This window comes from Colletotrichum phormii, assembly GCF_030913505.1.
Source record: "Colletotrichum phormii strain CBS 102054 chromosome Unknown BDP81scaffold_3, whole genome shotgun sequence".
In the NCBI taxonomy this organism is placed as follows: domain Eukaryota; kingdom Fungi; phylum Ascomycota; class Sordariomycetes; order Glomerellales; family Glomerellaceae; genus Colletotrichum; species Colletotrichum phormii.
Window position 1 is genome coordinate 1,733,591 of NW_026851445.1, and position 13,592 is coordinate 1,747,182.

Consider the following 13,592-nt stretch of genomic DNA (forward strand, 5'->3'; position numbering starts at 1 on the left):
TCCGGCCCTTACAGTTCGGCCCCCAGTTTGATTGCTAGCAACAATCAATCGGCATTTGCTCCCGTGCATTCCGCCTGCCAGTCGCCTGCTGCTTGTCATACCTCACGCCTCGCGCCTGCTGTTAGACCCATCTCATCTAAGGTGGTGCCAGCTCTTGCCAACGCATTGTCTCACCATCCAACAACCCCAATTACCCAAGTCCATACTTGGTAGCTTCTGTCTCTCGTCCTAAGCGGGCTGACAGATTCAGAGGGAATGGATTCGTATGTCTCTCATCCTTCAATAACCAGCCCGTGCCTCTCGTGATCTTTCTCTTGTCTCTGCCTGTTCAGCTCGAGAAAGTCACGATCAGCACCGGCTTGCACTTTGCACTCATCGCCGTCAAATGGCTGTAACTAACCTTGTGTGGCACAGCTTTATCGCCGTCGCTGGCTGGGCACAGCATACCAGTCCTCAACCCGGTGGAAGACCATTTGGCCATTTTCGATCTCTCTCTTCAATAGCTCGATCTCCGTCACCAAGTCCCCGAGCCACGAAAACGTCGAGTAAAGCACCTTCCGTTGTTGACATGCCCATCATGTCTTCCTCCGTAGCATCTTCGCCGTCACTACGACCCACGACAACAGTGACACCTCCAGATGACGACGGCGAACTGAGCACCTTACCTGACCCACGCAGCCGGGCTATGAGTCCCGCAAGCGAAGCCGATAATGCTCAACACCCCGAGCTGAATGACGAAGTCGCAACCCTGAGCGCCAAATTAATTAACGCCATCAACCACCAGACAACCCTCGACGACACATTATCCGCCACAAGACAAGAGTTGGAAAGAGCACGCGAGAAAATCAAGCATTTAGAAGAACAGAATGAATCCCAGAGAGAGATGCTCGCAGGCGATATTTGGATTCGTCGCAAGACCGCCGAGGAAGAAAAGAAGACAATTATGCTCCGTGTTACACAGGAGAAGAAACTCCGCGAGGATGCTGAGAAGGAGCAGAAGAGGATCGAAACAGAGCTGGAGAGCTTGTCCACCGCTTTGTTCGAGGAGGCCAACAACATGGTTATTACCGCGAAAGAGGAGGCGAGATTGGAGCAGGAGGTTATCCAAAGAAAGAACGACAATCTGAGATCCCAGCTTGGCGATATGGAGGCCTTGCTGACCTCACAACAACAGCAACTAGCCGATCTCAAGCACGTCATGGAGCAGATGATGCTCGAAAGAGACGATGCTACGACCGGCACAGCTCCTTCGTCTCCCGGCTTTAGTAAACCCGACACCACGAAGGACGATGAACGCTCAGAAGGCCTAGTCGCTTCACCTCTCATGGATCCCACTTCGCCAACGTACCCTACTAGCTTGACACATCTCATCCAGCCAGTTCTCAGGACTGATCTTGGAGCTTACGAGGATTTCCTTAACCTTACAAAGCTGTCCAGGAATCGCGCTGGTAGCCGTGTTTCATCTGGCTCATTCAACGGTCTAAGTGGGCTGGGTCTTGGTATGGGCGGCAGCACCTCAAGCGCTCACCCTTCCAATGCCTCGACTGCTTCCCTATCCATGACGGGGACTCCAGCGACGTCATCGCCGCAGACGCCGAATACCCCGGCCTCCGTGTCAAGCACGGCCTCAGCAAACTTGGGCCCACCCCCGCCGGCTCTAAAGGAAACCAAGTTTTTCAAGCGTGTCCTGGCAGAAGATGTCGAGCCGACACTCCGACTGGACATTGCCCCGGGCCTGTCCTGGCTTGCGCGTCGCAGCGTTTTGAATGCCATGAGCGATGGCTCAATCGTGGTGGAGCCAATTCCTGCCAATGCGCCCTTTGCGTCAATTGTCAAGCCGCAGTTCTACCCCTGTTCCTTGTGTGGCGACGCACGGAAGGATGAAGAGCACCTTCGAACATATCGCTTCCGAACCAGCGAGTCCGAATCAGCCCAGAGATACCCCCTCTGCAAATATTGCCTAGGTCGTGTGAGATCCACCTGCGATTTCCTCAACTTCTTGCGCATCGTCAAAGACGGCCACTGGCGAGCGGAGGACGAAGATGCGGAGAAGGCTGCCTGGGAGGAAAGCGTCCGCCTGCGGGAACAGATGTTCTGGTCCCGAATCGGTGGTGGCGTCATCCCGGCCAGTCATCATCATTCACTACCCTTGGAGAAGAGCCCTCGAACTAGCCATGAGAGCGAGTCTAGAGACACAGAGCCAGAGGTAGCAGTGACACCTTCGGAGAATATCGATGATGCTACTCCCTTTGCCACTCCTCTCGAGGAGACAGCTAGCCAGCTGGACGCTGAGGAGTCACTAGCAAGACCAGAGACGCCTTGCCCGAGTAATCGAAACTCAACACGGTCGTCTTCGCCAGAGAAAAGCTCCATTGCAGAGAAGGACGGAGAGAAGCGACTGTCAATCAACATTCCCATCAAAGAGGAGCAACAAATTATTGTTGCGACAACCGAGGAAAAGGTCGAAGCTACAGCATAATCATGGGCGACTTGTCATTAGCGATCAACCTTCGATTTCCGATACACACCACATACACTTAATCTTCGATACTGTATTAATTACGCTCCCCACCGTAGCAAGAATGCCGGGGCTCATAATGAAGATCAAACGGGAGGACAACACGGGGAAGTCAGGGAAGGGGCAGAGCAAATTCACGGAAACGTGACTAGGATGGACAGAGGGGCACAAACAACCCTTTTCTCTTTTTTTTTTGGTCGTTATTCTGGGCATTTTTGGAAGGGGGCATTGGCGTTTTGGAGAGCAAAAAACTGTGTCCCATTTCAAAAGGGGGGACAAGCAAACAGTTGCCATCATAGGAGCAGGAGGGGGAGGCTGAATCAAGCAAGGCACAGTTGCTAGACGAACAACAGGAACAAACAGGATAGGGGATCACAGAGACAAAAGGTTACTGCATCGTAATGCCTTCTTATTAATGCCAAAGATGACGATGCCTCGAGCATTGGATGAACCCTCAATACCTGTCCATTTTGCGCCAACTGAAATTATGAAACCTTGTCCTCCTATGTTCAAGCCTATGACGACTACTGCTGATCATGACGGAGAATGGGTTCACAAATCACAAATTACACAGGAACAGTGTTTTAGTGTACATGTCATTTCTTTTTTGAATCTTACAACAAATGAAAAGTTTTGGGCCTTGTTGGCCCCCATCCCGGCCTGCTCATTCCACCCCCCCCCTTAGTCATGGCTTGGTATACAATGGGCGAATTCGACGCGGAGAGAAAATGGTGAGATCAAAGATGATTTGATCAACTTTCCCCCATCGGGTTGCACATACTCCAGGGCATGCCATTACAATCCAGCCCAGATTTTCATCCCCTATTCGACATTTTAGAGCTCTTCCTGAGCAGTAGCCTCCTTGCCGCCATCGCTTGCGGGCTTGGCCTTCTTCTGCTCGGCCTCTCTCTGGCCCTCGACGCTCTCGGCGACCTTAGGGGCGGCGGCTGAGTCGTCGGCCTTGGACTTGGTCTCTTGATCGACGCCCTGAACATCAGGATGAGGAGGGGCGACGTTCTGCTCTTGAGGCCAGCCACCCTCAGGCATCTGAACCTCGTTTCCACTGGCGTCGACGACGCGTGTCCGCGTCTCGTATTTCGTCTTGAACTCAACCTTGCCCTCCAAGGCCTTCACCTGCTCCTCGTCGAGGAGGTTGCCGTCCTGGTCCCGGTACTCAACCTTCTCTTCGCGGGACAGAACCTTCTGGCCTGCGGCTCCCGAGACGGCCGGCTCCGCCTGCTCCTTCTGGGCCTCGCCATTGGGGATCTGACCGACTTGCCCGCCTGCAGGAGCGGCAGGAACCTCAGACTTGATAGGTGTCGGAGTGGCTCCAACAGCGGCGGAAGTACGAGTGAGGAGCTCAGTGTATTGAGAGTACTGTAACGCCAGAGAGTAATGTCAGCCTCGTTCCATCAAATTCACAAGCCCTGCCGAAGGTGATTTGCCGAATCTCGTTTCAATTGGCTATCAACCAGTTCTCAACACCGATTCCGCCTGACCCAAGATAACCCTCACCACAGGCATTACAGTCCTCTATCTGGCACCCCTCTACTCGGAATAAAAGCAGTAGTATTACTTACGTCATCGAAGAAGTTGTTGCAGTCGAAATCCCATGTGCCGACGACCTTGAGCCGGCTGCACTCTGCCTTGGTCCAGGCGTTACCATAGGCCAAAGGAGAGAAGAGAATGAAGGCGACGATCGTGAGCGCTAAGAAGGCAACGGCGCTGACGCGGTTGATGGCAGGGTTCTTGCGGATACCAGCGAGCGAGACCCGAGCAGTAGCGAAGTCGAAAATCGAGCAGAACGCCATGACTGCGAAGTAGAGAGCGGGGAAGTAGTGGTGCAGGAACAGCTGACGGTCCATCAGGTAGAAGGGGAAGTAGTGGAACGCCCAACCCAGAACCGCAGTGCCGATTTCGTAGTCGAATCGCTTGAACGTGGTGTTGGAGTAATCGTTGCAGCTGCGCTGCCAACGGAGAGTTGCAATGCCCTTGAAGAGAACGTAAACAACGACAGCAAGAGTAGAGCTCCACCACACGATGGGGTTGCCCATGAGGTAAATCTGGCGGTGATCCTTGCCCCAGAAGTTGATGCCGCGCTTGAGGAAGGGCCACGAGTCAGGACGAGAATCCCAGGCGTGAGATTCGACCAAGCCAGCATTGGTCTTCCACATGACCTTTTGAAGCTCCCAGAACTTGCCAAAGAAGCCGGGGTGACGGTAGTTGACCTTCTCGACGTTGTCGCCGATCAGTTGAGGGTGCTCATTGTACTCGATATACCACAAACTATTGGGAAGGGTACCTCCCTTCGCGCAAGTGACCTCCTGTTGCTCAGAGGCCCACTCAGGGAGCTTCACCTTGTGCGAAAAGAGGACACAGCCAGTCATGATGTGGACCAATCTGAACTTGGTCTCGATCGTGCGAAGACGCTCTCTGGAAGCGGAGCTGAGGGACTGCTTCTTGATAATCTCAATCTTGAACAAGTCGTTGGCGTCGCCCTCGAAGCCCTCGTAGCCGTAAGCGGACACCTCGTTCTGCCAATCAGCCTCCGTCACAGGGGGTCTGACGTCGTGGGAATGAAGGCGACGGAACGTGGGAGTGTGGTAAAGGCGAACGACATCGCCATCCTTGATAAAGACAGGCTCAGGGAGGTTGTCCCAGGCCTGAGTTCCGTTGATCTGCTCGCCGTTGATTCCAAGAGGCTGGGTCTGGTTCTCGAGGAGCCAGAGGTTGTTCTCATCCTTGTGGGGGTAGAGAGTGATCTGCTGCTGCTTGCTACCGGTGGGGTACATGAGGGGGTGAGAGTGCAGGTAACCGCCCTGTGTGTTGGCGTGTCTGATGCTGACACGGCTACCAAAGGCGACGTCGGCGGCCACATCTTGCATACCCTTGGAGTTGAGAGTAGACTGGAACTCGGAGCTCATGAAGCCGTCGCCGTCGCCAGGGTTGACCAAGCAAAGGAAGTGGATGGCAAACATGGCCATGTAGAAGACGACAGGGATGATGACGAGGGCGAAGGCGCGAGCCATGAAGTGCTTGGCCCAGATGCGCGGCGTGACGTTCTTGGTGTCTCCAAGGAGAACCCAGAGCTGGACGAGGGTCAAGCTTCCAACCCAGGCAATGGTGAACAAACCAACCCATTTGATGCTGACAGTCGTACCCAGACCAAGGCCAGTCATCAAAAGCCAGAACCACCAGCTCAACTGGAAGGCCTTCTCGGGTCCTTGTTCATGCTGGTTCGTGAAGGACTGGAAGGAGAGGGCGGTGAAGGCGGTTGCAACCATAAGAGGAGAGTCGAGGAGAATGAGGCGAGCTTGGGTAAGAAGACCGTTCTCTGTAGAGAGTGTTAGTTAGTGATTCGTAGGTGATTGGTGAGGCACTTTGCTCTTACCGAAGATGATCAGACTAGAGCCCATCAGAGCTGTGGTGGTGCGGCATCCGGTGGTCTTGAGAGTCAGGAACATAAGAGGGGCGAGCAGGATACCGCAAATGGCCGGGAACATGCGCATGGCGACGTAGGGAACACCGGGCTCGAGGTAGTCCTTGCCGATATCCTTGAAGTCGAAGTCGCCGTTGAAACCAGCCAACCAACCGGTGAGAGCGATGAGCATCTTGGCCAGAGGAGGGTGAACATCCATGAAGAATTTGCCCTTGATGTATTTCGAAGCGAAGCCACCGAAACTGTAGGCGAGGGCGTCAGCGATAATTCGCATGGGAGCTAAGGCAAGGGGGATTCTATGTGCTTACTGGACCTCGTCAAATACGACACTGGTGGGCTGGTAGATTCGGAACAGGCGAACGATGGCGGAAAGGATGGTCAAGCCGAGCATGATCTGGTAATCGGAAACAGGCAGGAGAAAGACATCGTTGTCTTCAACACCGTCGGACTTGTAGCTCGGTTCGCGCTGGACAGGGAGTTTGCTATAGCCATTGCCATTGCCATTGATGCCGTTGACACCGTTGACCTGCTTCTCGAGCTTGGGGCTCGGAGAGCGGACTGGCTTGGTGGCAGCCATGGTCGCAGAAAGGGTATCGATTCGGGGGAGACAGTCGGGATGTTCGAGGCGGGCGCAAATGTCGTCCACTCAACGTCGAGGGCGGCTTCGACTTGGTAGCGGGCGACGTGGACGACGAGGGCGGAGAGCGGTCGTCAGCACCTAGGAAGGTGAGAATGGTACGCGAGGTTTTCTCGCGTCGGTCGAGTGGCAGAGAGGTGGGAAAAGGGATCAACGAAAGTCGAGAAGGGAAGAGGTCGATTAAAAGGCCGTCATTTAGCAAAGGTGAATGACGGGCTCAGTAGAAGAATGCCCTCAATGGAACAAGAAGAAAAACAAGGAGGATGCTTTCTCTTCCCGGCTGGAGTAGATGGCAGAAAAAGGGAGCAGGGGCAGGTATCCGTAGAGAGTAAGGCAGAGTGCTGTTAAGGTAGAATCTGGGTTTGCTGCCTGGCGGAAAGTTTAGACCGCGGAAGCTGATGACAGCTGGGGGGAGGCCAGGCTGGAAGGGAGGATAAGGGGGCCAGGGTCGGAGTTGTAGCTTAAGTGGCCTCATCCCATGTGGTTTGACAGCCAGCAATTGGTTGAAGCTAGGGCCTGCCTGGGACCTGCCTGGGACCTGCCTGGCTCCATCCAGTGATCCCCCTCCCCCCTTGAGTCTATCCACGCCCCCTTCCCACGATTTCCCATGGTCGGGTCGTCCCCCTAGACAGTAGACAGTAGACAGTGCCTTCCTCAGTAAAGATGCAGACATGCAGTGCAGACTCTCCTCCTTCTGTCCTTCAATGCCCGCCTTATACTACTGCATGACCTTGTCAAGCCATAGAACTACGAAGGTCGGCAAGGCAGTCTACAACATATTCCCCAAGGCGCTACTCAAATGTGAATATGGTCCCTAAAAAGCTCGGGTAAGGGGGGACCCGTGGACGCGTATATTTGGACCATCTCACACCCCACCGATGTGCCAGGGGGTACCTTTGGATGTTTGCCAGTCTGAGGCAAGAAGCACCTTACGCGCTTCACGGTGGTACCGAGTGATTGTCAACCAGCATGTGAGGTGGTAGCATAGCCCCGGACCCGAACTACTTATATATCACATTGTCTAGATGTTCCTCCCACACAACTGATAGATCTCAACACTCCATTGATCTTGTCCTCGACCCAATGTACAAGAAGTCATCGTTGTGACTGGACAAGTGTCCTCAACACGAGCTACACGTACCTTACAGATAAATAATTTTTTAGCCCGTCCAATGTGTTGGAGTACCTGCCTTGGAGCTGCGTTATCTTAGCTCCGGCCGCGTACCCGTGCTCCTCTAGCGCCAAAGGTAGACGGCGGGAGACGTGCTGTGGCTGCCTATTGTTCTCTCTGAGGTGCGCCCGGCCACAATACCTACTACCCCAACGGACAGAGCTCAGCTTCTCATCCGCCCAGGCGCACTGGCGCGTTGGACCCCATCCATGCCCTCCATGTCCACTATTGATGGACGCTGGCCTGTGCACCGGTACAATGCGGCTGAAAAAGAGACAGCGTACGTAAGGCAACTTAAGGCAACTCTACCTCACACAACATCACCTGGGCCTATCCTTCTCAACTGCACCAACTGGCTCCACAGTCTATTTCCATCTTAGTGGTGCTATGCATCGAATATGGGTTTCATACATCGAATTGGCCCCCATTTAGGGTACGGACTCAATGGAAACATCACCACGTCCACGGACGCCTTCCTGCCTCTGGTGAGCACCCGGCCAGCCTCGTGGCAACTCCACCAAAGCCATCTTGCTCGAGCCTCAAAGGGCTGGGCAGTGAGCGACACGCGTTGAGTGGCTGTTCCATGCCTCGCCAAGGCATGTGGACAGGTGGAAGTTGGGTATCGGAATGTAGCCACAACGGCCTCCCTCCATTCTTAGACATCCGCCTCTGATCTCAATCCCTTACTTCCCGCTTTGAGACAGCCGCCGGAACCAGCAATAATGATTGGCCCAGGACCTACTCAAGATAATCGAATTCGGTTCGTGAAAAAGGAATCAATCAACTTTTGAATGGTTGGAACTTCGGAAAAAAAATGAAGAAATGCACCAATGTGGTGTAAGTGAGGGAAGGCTCGTCGGCGCTCAAAAGACCAACTGACTTACTTACACAGACATCTCTCTATCAGTTAGGTTGTGCAGCTTGACCCCCAGTGTCATTGAGAAACTACGATAAGTAACTAATCTGCGTAGAAATATTGCAATCGTTATGCTTACTTAATTCAAGGTTCAAACTAAAAAGAAGAAGAGAAAAAAGACATAATAATCATCATCACTTGGAGAAAGTGCAAAAGCTCGGCCCCCCTCACGGGGGGCCTACGAAAATCACTAGACGGCATTTCCATCATATTCCTCAGATGTAACGATACTAGTGATTTTTCACGAGACTCGAACTCGTGACCCATGGGAGCGGGGCAATTCAAACGAGGACATTCCCCGCCAAGCCATGGGCCTCGGTGACAATATCGAGCAAAATTGTTGACTATGTAGGTAAGGTAGGTAGGTATCAAGGTAAACCACCTTCCACCTGAGGTTATTCGCGAGACTGAAGATCACCAGATACTACGAATACGCGCATCTGGAAACCCTTATGGCCCGTGCACTACTTCCTCCCAAAAACCGGCTGACTAAGATACGTGCCAGCCGGTCCGGGTCTAGGTTGCCTGGGAACCTCCGAAAAAAGTTAACGAACGCGGCTTGTGAGCTTTACCTTCGTCTCGACTTCTATCCAGCTCCACGCGCCGCATCCTGACGACATCAACCCGATCTGCGCGCGCCCTCCCCCACACAACATGGCCTCGACTGACATGGCCTCGACTGCGACCAACGGCGACGCCGCCGCCGTATTAGACGAACTCAAGCCTCCTACCGGTGTTGTTCTGCCGCCTCGCGAGATTCGCAATGTTCTCGAAAAGACGGCAGGTTACGTCGCGCGAAACGGTCTCATCTTCGAAGACAGAATTCGCGAAAAGGAGCGCTCCAATCCGAAGTTCAGTTTCCTCAACAATACCGACGCATATCATGCATTCTACCAGTGGCGCCTTGATGAGATCAAGGCCGGCCGCGGCACTGCCATCGCCGCTGGACGCGCCAACGAAGCAGCAGCACCCGTCGAGGAGAAGCCCCAAGGCCCGCCCAAGCCTCCCGATTTCCAGTTTTCGGCCCGTATGCCGCGCATCAACCAGAAAGATCTCGAGGTCATCCGATTGACCGCCCTATTCGTTGCGAAGAACGGTCGACAGTTCATGACCCAGCTTGCCCAACGCGAAGCCGGAAACCCGCAGTTCCAGTTCCTTATTCCAAACCACACGTTCCACAACTTTTTCCAGCATCAGGTCGACCAGTACACAGCGTTATTGAGGGCCAGCGGCTTGGGTGGTGAAGGCGGCAAGATTGAGCAAGAGCGGATTAGCCATATTCAGCAAAACATCGACGACAAGTACCATGTCCTGAGCCGCGCGAAGCAACGTGCCGAATACTCAAAGTTCCAAGAGGTTGAGAAGGTGAAGAAAGAGGAGGAAGACGAGAAAAAGAAGCTCGAGTTTGCTCGGATCGACTGGAACGACTTTGTGGTTGTCGAGACTATTGTCTTCACTGATGCCGACGAGTCTGCGAACCTGCCGCCTCCGACAAATCTTTCCGAATTGCAATACGCTTCCCTTGAAGAGCGAAACAAGGCATCATTAACCAACCTTCGCATTGAGGAGGCCATGCCCGACGAGGATACGTCGTACAATGCCTACCCTCAGACCTCCCAGACATTGCCAGTCCACACTGGCTATGCGCCTCAGCAGCAGTTCCAGGTGCAAGCACCAGCAGGCTTCCAAGGCTATGCGGACGGCATGCCGCGACGATCGGCAGAAGAGGAGGAGGAAGAGCGGAAAATCCAGGAGAGGACAGAGGCACGTGCCAGGGAACAACAGGCACGTGCTGAAGCACGTGGTGGAACTGCTCCGATGAAGATCAAAGAGAACTACGTGCCCCGAGCACTCCAACGAGCGGCCAACAAGCAGAGCGTCCAGATGGCGCTGTGCCCGAATTGCAAGCAGCAAATTCCCATGGATGAGCTGCAGGATCATATGAGGAGTGAGCTTGATACCCGCCTTCCCAAATGAATGTTGAATATTGCTAACAATTTCTGTAGTTGAGCTGCTGGACCCTCAATGGAAAGACCAAAAGGCAAAGGCAGAGGCGAGATACTCCACGACCAACCTGTCCACGGCGGATGTCGCAAACAACTTGAAGCGTCTAGCAAGTCAGAGAAGCGACGTCTTCGACGGCGTCACCGGTCAACCCCTGTCAGAAGAAGAGGCTGCCCGGCGCAAGAAGGCTACGATTCACAGCTTCGATGGTAACCCCGAGGGCAAGAGTCAGGCTCACATTAACCACCTACATAACCTGAACGTCGAGGAGCAGATCCGCGCTATTCACCAGAGATTTGCGGACAAGAAGTAGGCGGTTACGCGCCAACAATGGCCGGATTGATCGGCCAAGATGCACGTATCAGATGCCGACGTCCGGGGTCTTGAGCATTCGGGCATGACATGGCGCCGCACACAGCTTCGGCTGGAGTAGGAAGCTGAAGCAGAAGTCTTCAGAGTCGGGCTCTGGGATATTGGTAGAGCCTGTGTATAGACACGAATAGAGGATTGGCTTGGAGGTGAGAACTCGGCGTTTACTGGTTGCTTGTTTTCAGAGGACTCATGGCGCCCCAGCATCGTTCTATCACTTTTCAACCGGTCTATGGCGTCTGCTGCGGCGAGTAGTTTGACCCAGACGCTGGGATTCTGGAGTGGTCGAGGTCCACTAGCCGCGAGACGTGAGCATGGTGCCTCAGAAGTGGTCCAGCATGCGCACTGCACCTGCTGGTGGTCAATGATTGTATTTATATGCCAGCATCCAGGAGTTGAGGCAGAAGGGACATGAGGCCAAGATACAACGAAGGCGATCTGCAGGACAAAGGTAGTTCCAAAAAGTTGGGGTTCTGCTAAATGGGGTAAAGACATCCTTTTTAGCAACACAAATCCAACCTTAATTCCAACAGCAGCTCAAGATCTGGTTGGAACTGACGCAGTCTTATGTATAATGCGAGGAAGGAAATGCTGAAGTCCAATTACCCAACAGCCCAGTTCTACGTACATTGCCTTGATACCAAGACCCGGTTAGCCAAACTGAAAGTGGTTTACAACTAGTTACTTGGGAACGGCTCCAGAAATGCCTCCCGGTCCACAAAGTGCCCCCCCCCCACCTGCTCAATTGGGTAGCGCTGCCGGTCACAGTTACGAGGAAGTGCCCCCCCCCCCCCACCCCACCTCGTACCCTCAGACGGCGCATCGGCTCAGCCTCCTCCCAATAATCAAGCGATCCGGTCTGTTGCGGCAGCGGCCGGGACTGGCGTTCGTCATATTGCTCCCCCGCAATTCACCGGGCAGCTACAGTAACAGGCACCCAAGTAAACCACACTGCACTACTTGCTTGCTGCCACCCTTTTTTTTTATCGTAATCGGCCGCACTTCGCACCCGATTTGATTCCCCCACCTCGACATTTTTTCCCATAACGAACAACTAACCTCACATCGCCTCGGCCCAGAACCAAGGACTCAGTCACGCAACACCAAAGAACGAGTCTCATCGATTCGTAGCAGACAACCGCCAAAGAGAAAGAGAGGGACCGAGGGATCCCGAACAGCAGTCAGCACAGAAGAACAATCGTTCCCACCGAACCCGATATCGCGCCCGCACATACCTCGACGACAGACTCCACGCCCTTCCCCCGCCCATCCCTCGCGCGAACAACGTGAGAAACAGCCACCGCTTCGCCGACCATCACTTTATCCCTCTTCCCGCCGAGGACAAGTCGCCAAAACGGATTCCGGAAGCCAGAACGCCGCTCGCGCTCCCAGCGCTGAGCCCACCTCTCCCACCTCCCCGACCGGATCACAAGCAGGCAGCCAGGCCTCGCCGCCCTTCCACCGGCCCATCATGCAGGCAATGCCGGATAACCGACAACAGTCCTTTGACGAAATCTACGGCCCGCCGGAGAATTTCCTCGAAATCGAGGTGAGAATGTCCAGCAAGCTTCCACAGCAGCAGCGCAACCCCGTCCTTTCTAGCCTGTCACGATAGTCCCGCATGCCCTTCGTTCCCCCTCAACAGCCCGCCTGTCCGCCCATTCTCTCATGCGCCCGAAGTAAGGGATTAAGATCACAATCTAACAACCTCCCTCTAGGTCCGCAACCCCCGAACCCACGGCATGGGCCGCAGTATGTACACCGACTACGAGATCGTCTGCCGCACCAACATCCCCGCCTTCAAGCTCCGCGCCTCGAGCGTGCGCCGTCGCTACTCCGACTTTGAGTACTTCCGCGACATCCTCGAGCGCGAGAGCGCCCGCGTCACCATCCCTCCCCTTCCCGGGAAGGTGTTCACGAACCGCTTCAGCGACGACGTAATCGAGGGCCGCCGCGCGGGTCTCGAGAAGTTCTTGCGCATCGTTGTCGGACACCCGCTTCTGCAGACGGGCAGCAAGGTCCTGGCGGCCTTTGTTCAAGGTGAGGGGTGATTTCTTACTCGTCGTTTTTGAGCACCATACTTGGTGCTGCGCTTGGCTACCGGGGGCGAGGATTGCTACGATACCCGAGGCATGGAGAACGTGGACTGACGCAATTTCATAGACCCTAACTGGGACCGTAATGCGTGGTGACTGAAGCTCCGCATCAGCTTCTCCTCGTCTGTTTCGCGAGCACCGAATAAACTGCGCAAAAGGCCACCCAAGCACCATCGAATCGACACGCAGCTCGAAGAAGGGCTGACTGCAAAGAGCTCCATCTCTTATGAATGAACCCCTTTGAACGCCTGGGTTGTTTGGAAGCCCGAGGTGGTTTGGACAAATTGGAGGGTGGCATAAAAGCAATAGGGGGATCCCAGTGTCTACGGCCATTGGGTGTGCGGGCTTCTACTTCTTCTTCCAGTTCTTCCTCGTAGTGTTTATTTTCGACTTGCCCCAAAACATTTTTTTCCAGTCCCTTTCTGCTAGTTTGATTTTTAAC

At 54.2% G+C, this 13,592-nt stretch overlaps 6 protein-coding genes across 6 annotated transcripts; 3 read left to right on the forward strand and 3 right to left on the reverse strand.

Moving 5' to 3' along the window:
* Nucleotides 1–577: 577 nt before the first annotated feature.
* On the forward strand, nt 578–2,479 carry BDP81DRAFT_446213 (GDP/GTP exchange factor Sec2p; the record flags this gene model as incomplete). Its single annotated transcript, XM_060592040.1, has 1 exon — nt 578–2,479. The coding sequence occupies one exon, from the start codon at nt 578–580 to the stop codon at nt 2,477–2,479; it is 1,902 nt and encodes a 633-aa protein (XP_060449888.1).
* An 873-nt stretch (nt 2,480–3,352) lies between these two features.
* On the reverse strand, nt 3,353–3,904 carry BDP81DRAFT_310013 (uncharacterized protein; the record flags this gene model as incomplete). The annotated part of the gene is made up of 1 exon (XM_060583592.1): nt 3,353–3,904. A coding segment is annotated over one exon (552 nt), but the record flags the coding sequence as incomplete, so codon positions are not given.
* Nucleotides 3,905–4,041: 137 nt separating this feature from the next.
* On the reverse strand, nt 4,042–6,348 carry BDP81DRAFT_311040 (Dolichyl-phosphate-mannose-protein mannosyltransferase-domain-containing protein; the record flags this gene model as incomplete). The annotated part of the gene is made up of 3 exons (XM_060583690.1): nt 4,042–5,852; nt 5,910–6,199; nt 6,266–6,348. 3 exons carry the CDS (start codon nt 6,346–6,348, stop codon nt 4,042–4,044), a joined length of 2,184 nt encoding a protein of 727 aa, XP_060449890.1.
* A 3,002-nt stretch (nt 6,349–9,350) lies between these two features.
* Nucleotides 9,351–10,998, forward strand: BDP81DRAFT_310040 (Pre-mRNA splicing factor PRP21 like protein-domain-containing protein; the record flags this gene model as incomplete). The annotated part of the gene is made up of 2 exons (XM_060583596.1): nt 9,351–10,629; nt 10,688–10,998. The coding sequence occupies 2 exons, from the start codon at nt 9,351–9,353 to the stop codon at nt 10,996–10,998; spliced, it is 1,590 nt and encodes a 529-aa protein (XP_060449891.1).
* Nucleotides 10,815–11,713, reverse strand: BDP81DRAFT_130760 (uncharacterized protein). Its single transcript, XM_060581738.1, has one exon. The coding sequence runs from the start codon at nt 11,547–11,549 to the stop codon at nt 10,971–10,973; it is 579 nt and encodes a 192-aa protein (XP_060449892.1). The 5' UTR covers nt 11,550–11,713; the 3' UTR covers nt 10,815–10,970.
* An 812-nt stretch (nt 11,714–12,525) lies between these two features.
* BDP81DRAFT_309813 (PX domain-containing protein) lies at nt 12,526–13,246 on the forward strand (the record flags this gene model as incomplete). Its single annotated transcript, XM_060583575.1, has 3 exons — nt 12,526–12,603; nt 12,773–13,094; nt 13,218–13,246. The coding sequence occupies 3 exons, from the start codon at nt 12,526–12,528 to the stop codon at nt 13,244–13,246; spliced, it is 429 nt and encodes a 142-aa protein (XP_060449893.1).
* Nucleotides 13,247–13,592: the final 346 nt, after the last annotated feature.

Excerpts from the sequence above, each read along its gene's own strand:
- BDP81DRAFT_130760 (XM_060581738.1), bottom strand. The coding sequence starts at position 11,549 with ATGTCTTTACCCCATTTAGCAGAACCCCAACTTTTTGGAACTACCTTT.